General features: G+C 38.9%; 1 protein-coding gene across 1 annotated transcript in view; it reads right to left on the reverse strand.

Moving 5' to 3' along the window:
- Cep85l (centrosomal protein 85 like) overlaps positions 1-14,717 on the reverse strand; it is a 114,972-nt gene that overhangs the window by 42,928 nt on the left and 57,327 nt on the right. The window contains exon 4 of the mRNA XM_005363626.2: positions 2,209-2,330. Within this exon, the coding sequence (XP_005363683.1) occupies positions 2,209-2,330 (122 nt within the window). The remainder of the gene's footprint in view (positions 1-2,208; positions 2,331-14,717) is intronic.

Below are 14,717 nucleotides of genomic sequence, written 5' to 3' on the forward strand. Positions count from 1 at the left end.
TTGAAGTGTCCCCCAAATGAAAGCTTAAGAAGATTAAAAATAAACAACAATTTAAAAGAAAGAAAAAATACTTCACTCCTCTATCTTTCTTGTCTCTCCACTGCCTCTTCTTTCATCTTAGTGACATCTCTCTTCTTGGTGGCTACATGGCATCTCCTTGACTCCACCTACTTTTTTTCTGTACCTTTGTTTGGACTTCCTGCCTATCTTTAATCTGCTAAGCCACTAGCCAAAACAGCTTTATCCATCAACCAATAAAAGCAATATATATACAGAAGGACATCTCATATCATCTCCCCTTTTCTAACTAGGGTTTTTACTTTAACATACTAAAATTTCATCTTCCAATTTTCTTCTGCCTAGTCAAGTCTATTAATGCTGTTTTCTATTCGATTGAGTTTTTCTTTTTCTTTTTTTTTTTTTTTTTTTTTTTTTTTTGTTTTTCGAGACAGGGTTTCTCAGTGGTTTTGGAGCCTGTCCTGGAACTAGCTCTTGTAGACCAGGCTGGTCTCGAACTCACAGAGATCCGCCTGCCTCTGCCTCCCAAGTGCTCATTTTAACACTTTTTTCAGAACTTTAAATTCCAAGTTCAATTTTTCTCCCCACTGCTGAATTTTCATCCACACTGCTCATTTCCCTCCATTTTGATGACTTCTTCCTCTGTGTTGATTACTTTCCAAGGATTTCATGTCCTCTGTTTATAATTGCTTTCTTAATCTTCATCATTCTCACCAGGAAACTTTTGAACTTCATCTGGCCTTTCACTCACTTCAATATATTTGAGCTCAATAGTTAAAGAATTATGATCCTTTGAAGAAGTCATATTGCTTTGCCACCCAACTCCCACCCATGTTTCTGGTAGATTCTGTGCTGTCGGGGTTGTAATTTGTGTTTTGGTTTGGGTATCTCTTCTGAGAAGTTTGCTATTTTCAACTCTATTCAAATTCTCTCTCTCTTCTCTCTCCCTCCCTCCCTCCCTCCCTCTCTCTCTCCTCTCCTCTCCTTCCTTTTTCTCCTCTCTTTTCCCACATGTAGCTCAGGCTGTCCTCCAACTCAATATGTAGCCACAGATATCCTTGAACTCATGCTTTTCCTATCCTCTTATTCCTTCTAAGTCAAAGGAATACAAGTGTTCTAATTATTCCCAGTTTTAGAAAGTCCAACGGTACTATGTATTCCAGGCAAGTACTCTACCAACTGAGCTGTTTCCAGTTCCCTTAAATTTTGATCATTTAGGAAATACTAGTATTCTTTTCCCTCTTTATGGTATTGGGTACTGAATCCAGGGACTTGGGTTTATGAGCCAAGCATTCTACTACTGGACTGAGCTGTAGCTCCAGCCCTCAGTAGCCTACCTTGAAGGCTGAATCCCTAGCTCAACTCCACGAGGAGAAAATACACTACTTTTGGAAGTAGCTACTGCTTCTCCTCCCTCCTTTCTAAGAAAACTGGGCAGCTTATGATGTTTCACTCCATTTTTCCCAGCTCTTTTTAACTATCTTCTTACTTCCTTTGTTTATACTACTTTTGCACACGAAAATAAGCAACAATTAACACTGGCTACGAAAAAAATATCCTCCTTAAAAAATTTCTAAAGTATTTTAATATGAACACCCTTGACAATCTCAAAAGCATATATAAATGATGTACATCCATATATTTTAAAGATAACACAATAACCTTGTGATTTATTATTCAGAAGTTTCTATTAAATCTTATAAAAATCATTCTGGATAATTCTGGTACTAAAATATTACAACTTTTAAATGTTATAAAAGAAACCTTTCCATGATTCTACTCTAGACTATATAAATTTAAAAATATATCCTTTTCATATTATGTGGTCTCAAATCTAATATATAACAGACAAAAGAACTCATAACTTCAGTGTGGCTGTCCAAATCTGGCAGTATCCCAAGGCAAATATGAAGATATCACCTTGCAGCTCTGACAGCTGGATGCAGCATGTGGAGAAAGGTAAAGACGATCTTTCAAACAATGAGTCTCCCTAAAGCAAACACAGAGCATGTCAGAGACCACACACACCCCAGCCCTCTGTTCTGATAGCTCTTGCATGCTGTGGGACTAGAGAGTGCAGATATGAGACATTAATTTATAATTTCAAATTCTAAGTAGTGGATGCAATTGTAATTGTTTCCTTAATCTACATTTTTACAGTCTAAAATAGTAATTATAAAGCAGACTCACCTATCAATTACGATTTCCTTCTGCCTTAGAAGTCCTTCTTTTATTTTCAATACTGATTCCCACTTACTGAAATCCTGAAAGCCAGAAGGTGAGCAACTCTGACGGGATGATCCAGGCAAAACCTGAACAAAAAGTGTACAAGTTTAGTATGCTATCTAAAGGGAACACTTACGGACCATTCAGCATTTCCCCAATGGTTTCCATTAAAAAAAGAAAAAGAAAAACAGGTCTCTCTCCTCTCTCCCTTCCCCTCCTGCCCTCCAAAAAGACTATCTAAACGGACATATACAGAGCAAGCCAGCAAGTCAGAGAGGGAGCCAGCAATCAGTTCCTCCATGATTCTGCCTCCAGTTTCCAACCTTGAGTTCCTGTCCTGACACCCAATGATGGACTGACTTAAGACGGCTTCCTTCATCAGGTATTATTTGGAAAAGACCTCTAGTAGCTAAAAGCAGTAAACTATCTAAACCTTTCCTGCCAACTTCTCCATCTCCCGAAGAGGACTACTTAAAGGAAGGTGAAGACAGACCAAAAAGAGCTCATGAATTATGGGAGGAGGTAGCTAATAATTCACAGAAGGAAGGGTGATAACCATGAGCAATGCCAGTACTTTCAGCTAGATCTTGGCACCGTCAGGAATACTCAAAGAGAGCAGCTACGCTAGCACGTCTACAGAGTGCTTCAGAGACTGTAGGGTGGAGACACACCTTCAAACTGTATTACTTTCCCTAGGGACAAAAAAACAGAGCATATCAGAAATGATGATTCCCCATTGTATATTCCTGTAGAACAGTCTAATGTGAAACATTCCTCTTACACTGCAATCATGCTTTATGAACCCATCAAAATATATTGCTAAATGCCCCTAGAGGATGCGTTGGTGCTGACGGTCACAGAACTGAGGAGTTTTTCACTGAATTTCACTGGAATTTCTGAGAGCAGGTGAACTAATAGATGACTTCCTGTCTAGGATTACCTGGACAGTTACTCTGTGCTGTCTGGCATTTGGCATCTTCTTTTCCTGTTGAATGAGGGGAAACATTTTTACAGGGATGACTGGGCTTGTTCATGGACTACCTATGGACCAGGAAAGAGCAGTTTAAAAAACTGGCCAACCCAAAGGTCTGATTCCAACCCTTTGCCCTTCTTCAGACAGTTACTTTAGGAAGTCCCTTACCATGACTACCAAAAGACCACGATTTTCAGAGAAACCAAGCCTTTTGATACCACTGACAAATCTTTTGCAGTCATTGACACACAAGTGGGCACTTCACCCCATATCCTTGTGAAACCAAAGGAAAAATTGTGTAGCTTGAAGAACAAGATGGCTGTGGCCCAAACGGCTACTTTTCCTCCTTTCCTCCTTCATGAATAGGTCCCTGGCCTGCTGCAGCACTGATGTCTAGGCTCTGAGCACCACTGTAGTCTTCTCTGATACACAGTGCCATGGAGACTCTCTCACTTGTGGAGTGTCTTAATGCCAAATAAACAGACATAGAAGCCAACAGTACAGACACTGGGCCTTAAAGATATTCAGTTATGAAGTAAAATGCAATAAAACTGGCTTTTCCATAAAAAACACATTTACAAATACTGTATATTAAAGAATTTCAAGCACTTTACAAAGTAAGTATTTAAATCTAATGAAGAATTGACAATAAAAGTTTCAAAAGGTTTATTTGTCGCACTACATATAAGATCTTACATTCATTATCTTATCTAAGTAGAAGTTTACTGAGAGCAGGTCAGTTATCACCTCAGAAAGCAGTACAATAACTGAAATGTCCTATGGCTCAGACAAACACTACCAGGAGGGTTACCATAGGAAAGAGATAAAAACACAGTACTTGAGTATCCAGACTGTAAATTATCATGATCATATCATTTAATTTCATTATCCCAAATATTTTTCCAAGATATAAACATTACTCACAAGTAACTATTTCTTTCTTTTTTTTTTTTTTTTGGTTTTTCAAGACAGGGTTTCTCTGTGGTTTTGGAGCCTGTCCTGGAACTAGCTCTTGTAGACCAGGCTGGTCTCGAACTCACAGAGATCCGCCTGCCTCTGTCTCCCGAGTGCTGGGATTAAAGGCGTGCGCCACCACCACCCGGCTACAAGTAACTATTATGCAGATGATTTAGATGGCCATTTGTCTCCATTGTAGTTACAAAATAGAGCAATAATATATTTAAACTTTAAGAAAATTTTCAGATATTTAGCATATGGCAACAACAATAAAAATCAATATGGCAATGCCAGAAAACTAGAAAGCAGTCCTTAAGAGGGTAATAAAAAGAGGCTTTAGCTGGTCAAGGTAGCTAAGCAGAGGCAAGGCAGGCAGATCTCTGTGAATTCAAGGACAGCCTTGTCTACAAAGTGAGTTCCAGGACAACCAGGGCAGTGAGAGAGAAACCTTGTCTCAAAGAAACAACAAACAAACAAACAAACAAACAAGAAAAAGACTTTAAAGGTGAGGTGATATGAAATGGAAGGGGATACTAGGAGTGGAAAGGTTTAGCCACTACTGCTGTTTGCCCACCAAATGGTAAAACCCTATTGCTGAGGCCACCATGTGCTTTGTTTGCAGGACATAGAGAATCAACCTGGAACTCAGTAGTAACCTTCCTACCTGCTGACCAGCTTCCATAGCTAGAAGGTACTCAACTGGCTGCTGAAGGTAAACTGTCACCCATAGAATTCAGTTAGAGACCCTGTGTGCTACACTAACATCCAGTGAGGCAAAACGTACCCACTGGTACAACAGTGGCAAGTAATCCGATCATTTTGATTGAATCTAAGATCTAATCCACAGGATGGAATTTATGTCTGGCACTATAAACCCAGTCACAAACTTATGTATACCTGTTACTGAAGCACTTAAGTTTTTCTTTGTGGTTGGTAACTTAGTTACACCCACTTCAGTTCATTTGCCCTTTCCACTGCCCAACCCCCTGTTGAGAACACCCCACAATGCAGAAATAAGAAGCTATGTCCCAGCATACAAAGGATCCTTAAGGGTTCTATCCCATCTACGAATGGCATCCTTGTTTTGACTGGTTGCTTCCTACACAAATCAGCCCTCCAAACACTACATAGCAGACTACAGTCAACAGACAGAACTACAGCTAAAACCCAGGCAACCCAACAAAGAACACCTGCTCTTCACACACTGCCTCAGCATATGTGCCAACTAATGGCTTGTAGCATACACTCTGAGAACTGTCTCAGGCTTTATATCCTCTGCCTCCTTTATGAGAAAAGAAGCTACGTAACAGATGACCGTCTCCTCACAGAGCCATAACACTACTCTTTACATAGCGCTGGCTGCATTTTCTCCCCACAGCTAAAACTATCCTTCAGGAAAAGCCTCTGTTGTGCTTTGTTTTACATGCTGTTGGCAACAAGAAAATAACAGAAGGAACAAGGGGTCTGCAAGAGAATGACATCTGACAATATTTGACTTTACACACTTTGAGCCATTGGCAGAATGGATTACTTAAAGCACCTGCTAAGTATTTTGATGAACATATGTAAATAAAGCTAAACATATAGTCTTATTATCATTTGTAATCCTTGATCTAAATCCCTCAAATAAAATGAACAAAAAAATAAAATGAGCAAAAGGGACAAAAAAATTGTGCCTTTCCTTGTAATTAAGAAGATAGCATTATACAAACAATAACTAAAATTAGCAGGACTCTTCCTTTCTAAATACTAACACAGATAAAAACAAACACACACATAAGAAACAATAACACAGCAAACATCCCACTTTAAAGAAAAGCACTCCCCTTCCCCCATACTCTGTTTTGTTTCTGTTCAGAAAGGGGCAGTCCTCCCAGGGGTGTGGACAAAGCATATCTCAACCTGAGGTAGGATTAAGCTCCTCCCTACATATTATGGCTTGGTTAAGTCAACCTAGTATGAGGAATAGTAGGTTCCCAAAAGCCTGCCAAAGCATTAGGTACAGGCCTCACTCCCACTGCTAGGAGTCCCACAAGTAGACCAAGCTACACAAATGTCACATATACGTAGGGTCCTAGGCTGGTTCCATATGAGCTCCTTAGCTGTCAGTCCAGTGTTTGTGAGCTCCTGTTAGTTGTCTCTGTGGATTCCCTTAGGATGACCTTGACCCCCACACACACACCCACACACACCCTGCCCTTGGCTTACACATTTCTTGTTCCCTCCCTTCAAAAGGATTCCTGGAGCTCAGTCCAGTGCTTGGCTATGGATCTCTGTGTCTGCTTCCATTAGTTACTGGGTGAAGGTTTTGTGATGACAACTAGGGTAGTCACCACAGGAGATAGCCACTTCAGTCTATGTATTCACTACTGCTAGGAGTCTTAGCTGGGGTCATCCTTGTAGATCCCTAGGAGTTTCTCTTGCACAGGTTTCTACACCCCCATCAAGACATCTCTTTAATTACAATCTCCCTCTGTCCCACCTTCAACCCCATCCCTCATGTTCCCATTCCCATCTGTCCACAATTTATCTGGATCTCTTCTATTTCCCCTTTCCCAGGGAAATATAGCTTCCTCTTTAGACCCTCCTTGTTACCCAGCATGGTTACCCTTTACTTTACAGCTAATATCCACTTATGGCAAGTACATACTATGTTTGTCTCTCTTATTCTGGGCTACCTCATTCAGGATTTTTTCTAGTCCCATCCATTTGCCTTCAAATTTCCTGATGTCATCGTAATTTTTAACAGCTGAGTAATACACTTCATTGTGTAATGTATCACGTTTTGTTTATCCATTCTTCCACTAAGGGACATCTAAGTTGTTTACAAGTTCTGGATATTAGAAATAAAGCTGCCATAAACATAGTTGAGCAAGTGTTCTCATGTTATGATTTAGTAGCCTTTGGTGAGTATATGCCCAAGAGGTAATGCTGGGTCTTGAGGTAGATTGATTCCAGTGTTCTGAGAAACCACCATACTGATTTCCAAAGTAGCTGCACAAGTTGGCACTCCCACCAGCAGTGGAGGAGTGTTCGCCTTACACTACATCCTTTTCAATGCAGGCTATCATTGGCATTTTTCATCTTAGCCATTCTTACAGGTATAAAATGGAATCTCAGTCATGTTGATTTGCATTTCCCGGAGAGCCAAGGATCATGAGCAATTCTTTAAGTATATCTCAGACATTTGAGATTCTTCTGTTGAGAATTCTGTTTAAATCTCTACCCCATTTTTAATGGAATTATTTGGTATTTTGATGTCTAGTTTCTTGCGTTTATATATTTTGGAGATCAGTCTTCTGTCAGATGTGGGGTTAGGAAGGATCTTTTCCCATTCTATAAGCTATCGTTTTGTCTTATTGACAGTGTCCTTTGCCTTATGGAAGCTTTTCAGTTTCAGGAGGTCCCACTTACTGTCAGTCTCAGTGTCTGTGCTACTGGGGTTACAGTAGGAAGTGCCAATGGGTTCAAGGCTTCTTCCCACTTCTATCAGCTTCAGTGTAACTGGATATATGTTGAGGTCTTTGATCCACCTGGACTTGAGTTTTAAGGATCTATTTGCATTTTTCTATATGCTACCATTCAGTTATGCCAGCACCATTTGTTGAAGATGCTTTCCTTTTTCCATTGTGTAACATTGCTACTTTGTCAAAAATGAGGTATTCATAGGTGTGTGGATTTATGTCAGGGTCCTAGATTCAATCCCATTGACCCACGTGTGTTTCTATGCCAATACCAAACTGTTTTTATTACTATAGCTCTATAGCAGAACTTGAAGTCAGGGATGGTGATACCTCCAGAAGTTCCTTCATTGTATAGGGCTATTTTAGCTATCCTGGGATTTTGTTTTTCCACATTAGGTTGAGTATTGTTCTTCTGAGGTCTGTGAAAAATCTTGTTGGGATTTTATTGGGATTGCATTGAGTCTGTAGATTACTTTTGGTAAAATTGTTATTTTTACTATGTTAAACCTACCAATTCAAGACCATGAGCAATCTTTCCATTTTCTGATCCCCTCCCCCAATTTCTTTCTTCAAAGACTTAAAATTCTGGTTATATATATCTCATTACATATATATATATATAAATTGCTTAGTTAAAACTACACCAAAGATATTTTATATTGTTTGTGGCTATTGTAAAGAGTGTTGTTTCTCTGATTTAATTCTCAGACCATTTATCATTTGTGTATAGGAGGGCTACTCATTTTTTTTTGAGTACCCACATTACTGAAGGTATTTACCAGCTGTAGAAGTTCCTTTGTAGAATTTTTGGTGTCACTTATGTATACTATCATATCTGCAAATAGTGAAAGTTTGACTTCTTCCTTTCAAATTTGTATCCCCTTGATCTCCTTTTGTTGTCTTATTGCTCTAGCTAGAACCTCAAATACTATATATTCAATAGCTATGGAATGGACAGCCTTGTCTTGTTCCTGATTTTTGTGAAATTGCTTTGAGTTTCTTTCAACATAATTCACAATAGTTCAGGATCTGGTCTTCAAAAAGTTAAAGAAACTCCAAAAGAAACAACATGCAATAATTTTCCATTAAATTGGAAGAAAAATAAGCATGTATTGAAGAACCCTTTATCTTTTCAAAGTTCTAAAGCAAGGGTTAAAAAACCTGAGGCGAGTAGAGCACTTAATTCCAGTTGTTTCTTCTTCACAGATCTATATTGTGGCCTTAAAGAGATTTTGTTTTCATAACGTTTTTACTAAACTTTTGCATTATTTTACATACCACAGATTTCCCTCCTTTCTCCTTCAGTTCCCTCTCTTCACCTCCTGTACCCCCCCCCCGCCATCCAGTCATCCTCCATTCAGAAAGGGGAAGGCCTCCCATGGGAGTCAACAAAGCATGGCATATCAAGCTCCTTCCCCTACATTAAGGGCGAGGTATCACAGCATGGGGAATAGGCTCCCAAAAGCCAGCTCATGCGCCAGGGACAGGTCCTGATTCCACTCCTAGGGGTCCTGCAAACAACCAACTATCATCCACATGCAGAGGACCTAGGTCAGTTTCATGCAGGATTCCTAGCTGTCAGTCCAGAGTCTGTGAGCTCTGACTAGTTCAGGTCAGCTGTCACTGTGGGTTCTCTTGACCCACCTGCCCCCCAGCTCATACAATCCCTCCTCCCTCTTTTCAACTGGACTCCTGGAGTTCAGTCCAGTGCTTGGTTGTGGAACTCTGCATTTGCTTCCATCAGTTACCGAGGGAAGACTCTCTGATGACAATTAGGGTAGTCATCAAACTGATTACAGAAGAGGCCAGTTCAGGTACCCTCTCCATTATTGCTAGGAGTCTTAGCTGGGGTAATCCATATGGATTCCTGGGAGTTTCCCTGGCACCAGGGTTCTCCCTAACCCCAAGATATCAAGATATCCCTTTCATTATTCTCCCCTTCCATCATGCCCCCAACCCGATTCCTCATTCCCATTCCATTATTCCTTCCCCTCTCACCCCCTGCCCCCAGTTTACCCAAGAGATCACATCTATTTCCTCTTCCCGGAGAAACCTCCATATCTGTCTTTGGGTCTTCCTTGTTACCTAGCCTCTCTGGATCTTTGGATTGTAGCCTGGTTATGCTTTACAGCTAATATCTACTTATGAGTGAGGACGTACTGAAGGCGTAAGTCACAAACAATGCCACACCAGTTTGGAATTATGATTAATGGGGTGGTATTTATTAAAAGGGGAAAAAACTTACAGATCACCGTCCCAGACAACAGCCCTCTGTGCAACCAGGAAGGGAGTCTAGTCGCTGGCGGAGCAGGAAGGGAAGAGAGAGAGAAGAGGGAAGTGGCCACTTTTTTAAAGGGAGAGAGACCACGCCCCAATGGGCTGGTATCTCAGCGACTACAGGCTGGAGGAGCGGGAAGACCTCCCGCAACAACGTACCATGTTTGTCTTTCTGGGCCTAGGTTATCACTCAGGATTTTTTTTTTATTTCCATCCTTTTGCCATTTTATATACATTTTTTTACTGTTGAGTATTAACCCATTATGTAAATGTATCCATTCTTCAGTTGAGGGGTATCTAGGGTTTTTCTTACAGGTTCTAGATATTATAAATAATGCTGCTATGAATATAGTTGAGCAAATATCCTTGTGGTATGGTTTAGCATCCTTTGGGTATATGCCTAAGAATGATATGCCTGGGTCTTGAGGTAGATTGGATCCCAATTTTCTGAGAAGCCACCATACTGATTTCCAAAGCGGCTGTACAAGTTTGTGATCCCACCAGCAGTGAAAGTGTTCCCCTTGCTCCACATCCTCTTCAGCAAAAGAACTAGCATTAGCATTTAAACAATTTTTTAAAAGTGTCTTTTGGCCATTTGAGATTCTTCTGTTGAGAATTCTCTGTTTAGATCTGTACCTCATTTTTAATTTGGATTATCTGTTGTTTTGATGTCTAGTTTCTTGAGTTCTTTATATATTTTGGAGACCAACCTTCTGTGAGACGTGGAGTTGGTAAGATCTTTTCCCATTCTGTAAATAAATCCCATTTATTGTGATCTCAGTGTTTGTGCTCCTGGTGTTCTATTCAGGAAGTTGTCTCCTGTGCCAATTCATTCAAGACTACTTCCCATTTTCTCTTTTATCAGTGTATAACTGGATTTATGTCTTTTGTCCACTTGGACTTGAGTTTTGTGCAGGGCAACAGATATGATCTATTTGCTTTCTTTTACATGCTGATACCCAGTTATGCCAGCACCATTTGTTGAAGATGCTTTCTTTTCTCCACTGTATAATTTTGGCTTCTTTGTCAAAAAAATCAAATGTCCATAGGTGTGTGGAATAATGTCAGGGTCAATTCAATTCCATTGATCTGTCTGTTTTGATGCCAACACCATGTTGTTTTTATTACTATAGTTCTGTACTAGAGCTCGAGATCAGGGACAATTATTCTTCCAGCAGTTCTTTTTTGTACAGGATTGTTTTAAAGAAAGAACATTTTACTTTGGCTCACAATTCAAAACCATAGTTCACTATAGAAAAAAAAAAAAAAACGGCAGCAGGAACTTGTAGTATCTGAACCATTGCATTCAAAGTCAGGAAGCAGAGAGCAATGATGAATGCTGGTACTCAGCTGTCTCCTGTTAATTCAGTCCAGAATCCCATCCCATCAAATAGTTCCAATCACAGTTAAGATGGGTCTTCCAATCTCAGCCTAATGTAGATAATACCTTACAGGTCTGCCCAGAATGTTTTTTCCTAAGTAACTCTAGATCTTGCTGAGGTGGCAATTAAAATAAACTTACACAAAATTCGAGGCAAGCAAGTAGAAAAAAATGAGTCCCAAACCAGAAATCACTGAAGTTTAAACCAAAAAAACAATAGACAAAAATCAATATGGAGAAAAGCTTGTTATGGGGTAAAACTCAAAGGCATGAGGCCAAGAAAATAGAGAATCCTCTGTTAGAGCAACACTTAGGGCAGCCAGTGTGCACTAGAGATGCTGGAGTGGATGGTCCTGGCTGTCCTTTTCTGCTATAATTTCAGTTCTAGACTTCACCTTCAAATAACATGAGATCAAAGTCCAAGTGAAGTAAATAACTACCCATTAAAATGCAAGAACAGACTTTACTAACAACCCAAAGTTAAGCTGGCCTTTCAGAGCTGCCAATAATCTAGGAGAGCCAGGATGTTTTCTATTAGAAGATAGTTCAGTTTCTCCAATTAAAAACACCCCCTCCTCTATATCCTATCAATAATATATTTTCCTCAAGAAGTTGGAAAACAGTAAGAATTTATGTTAAATAAAATTATAACTAGTCATGATACCCGATAGTAAAATGTAGTTTTACAAACTTAGCTACTGTTAGGTAGAAAAATATTTGTCAAAATTTACATATTGATAAAATAGAGAAAAACTGCTGTTCTGCTGTTTCTCTGAGAATTTCAATAGTATAGTTTGCTTCTGTTAATTATAGATAATTTAAGTAATCAAGAGTATAAGAAACTTAGAAATATGTAAAGTGTTTCTCATAAGTAATAAAATTTAACTGAAGAGGAACATGAAGTATAAAGGTAATCATAAGGGCTTGTAACTGTGTCAGCTAGCATGAGAAAGGAACACCAAAGTGATGCTTCTGAATTTAAAAAAGAGAATCAAAGGGTTTTTTTTTAACAAGCAAATATTATTATGAACACATTGTATAGCTGTCAAATTTAGGGAAAGAAAATAATTCATTTAGATGATTTACCCAAAAATGCAAAAAAAAAATCCATTATTCTTTGCTAACTAGTTCAATAGACAAAGAAAAATCGTAAGTTCTCTGTATATAGGCCCTAACTAGACTCAAATATGTTAGTCTATATGTTTATAGACTCAGGAGAAACACACACACACACAGACACACCTCCTCATTGGAAATGGCAAATTCCACTCTCCTAATTGAGTAAGAATAGCTTATATCTACAACAATAGCAAGCATGCTATCGAGATGAAACCCAGATGCTAGGAAAAGTTGCCAAAATATGTCACTTAGTGGCCAAACATGATCTACTAAAAGTTTCCTCTAGTGCGTCTGAAAATAGCTGGTGCTCTCTGGCTGGACAAACAGTGACCCTAGATACTGCAGTGCTGCTGCACTAGCGACAGGGCCACCTCTGCAGTTCTTCAGGGTGTTATCGCTCTCCTTCATGGACCTTTCTCCCGGAGCTCAGGCATCACTCACAACATGTCAAATAGCACAGCAAATCTCCCTCTGTTTCCAAGAATAGTCTATCTGAAGTAGGACTTTATAAAAGCATTTTGGTAAAAGAATGATACCTCAGCCAAAAGAATCTCAGAAAGCTCAACAAATAAAATGAAAATTAGCTACAAACAGCATAGAATTTAACAGATTTTTATTTACTGAAAGAAAAAATATTTAAAAAGAATTATGAATTTGGTAGAAACCATGCCTGTGTTATCTGTGCAATACATTGCCACATCTTTCAACAAAACCAAGGAAAAACACATTTTCAATAGTGTCATTGGTCATCTTTTCCAATCAAGTGACTTCCCCAAGCCCTCAAATCTCTAAATTACATAAGGAACTATGTTTGTACTATGGAACTGTTCTTTTAAGACTTTCTTTTTTGAACGGTAGTAAGATCAATGATCTGGTTGGTTCTCTGGAACGGGGTTTCATAGTCCAGACTGGCCTGGAACTTACTATATATAGCCAAGGATGACCTAGAACTCCTGATCTTCCTGCCATTACCTCCCAAGTGCGAAAATTACTGGTGTACAAAACCACAGTTGACTCAGGAACTGTTATTTCTTCAATTTACTTTTACTAACACTATAATGTTCTCCTGTCATCCAAATACACTTTACTAAAATAAAAATTCAAACGTATTGAATTATATAAAGAGTTAAAGAAAACAATAAAGAGAATATGCACATATACACACTTTTACCTTAAAAGTATGTGTACATGAAAATAAAACCTTAGAAGTTTTTATACCTATCACTCTATAAAACTAAATTACCATTAACTTTCATTTAAAGGAAGAAACATTGTTTCCTATTAAAACTCAGTCTAGGCTACATCTGTGTTAGCTTATCATATATTTTATTTTTAAATGCCAACCAAGAAAAGACTGATACATGAAACATGGTATCACTTCAGTTATAAAATGATTGTATGGTGTGTCAACAGGTGAGGAGTAAGTGCTAAGGAGACATAGTGGTGCATGCCTACAATCCTAAAACTAGGGAGATGGAGACAGGAGGCTCCCTAGAGCTTGCTGGCCAGTCAGTTTGCCTGAATCTCTGAGCTCCAGATTCAGTAAAAGACACTGTCTAAAAACTTAAAGGAAGTGATTGAGAGAAGAACTTCATGTCAGGTACTGGCCTCCACATGCACAGCCACACATATGCAACTGCACACACATAATGCATACACAATCTCAAATTGAAAAATCACTTCCCTTAAAAAACTAATAAAGATTTACACTTCAAATAAAGTTAACCATGAATTCCCCCTGAAACCTTTACTGTTTCTTGCATTCAACATTTATTAACAGAGGAATTCAATTAATTTATTTTTATTAGTAAATTAGACATCTACTACTTAGTCAAATTGGACAAAATCACTAAAAGTATATTTATAATTCACAATAAAGTTAACTATAAGTGGAACTAGGTGCAAGATGTGGCTCCACACACCTGTGAACCTAGCACTTGAGAGACGGAGGCAGGAGGGTCTAGGGCAGATCAGGTGACCTTCCACCACACAGCGAGTTTGAGGCTGGCCTAGGATACAAGACATACCCATGCTACCCCCTCACTCAAAAGAGTGAGAGTATAGAAGTTACTGAAATAAGGCATTTAATATAATATGGGCCTATTTTACATGGTGTTTAACATTATGCATAGTACCAATGTACCAGACAATACAGACAGCTTCTACTAAATCTGAGCTGTAACAGAAATAGCAACATATTTTCTATTAAAACTTCTTGAATTTTGCATACAAATGGATGGAAATAGAAAACACTATCCTGAGTGAGGTAAGCCAGACCCAAAAAGAGGAACATGGGATGTAC

This window comes from Microtus ochrogaster, linkage group LG9 (genome assembly GCF_000317375.1).
Source record: "Microtus ochrogaster isolate Prairie Vole_2 linkage group LG9, MicOch1.0, whole genome shotgun sequence".
Lineage (NCBI taxonomy): Eukaryota > Metazoa > Chordata > Mammalia > Rodentia > Cricetidae > Microtus > Microtus ochrogaster.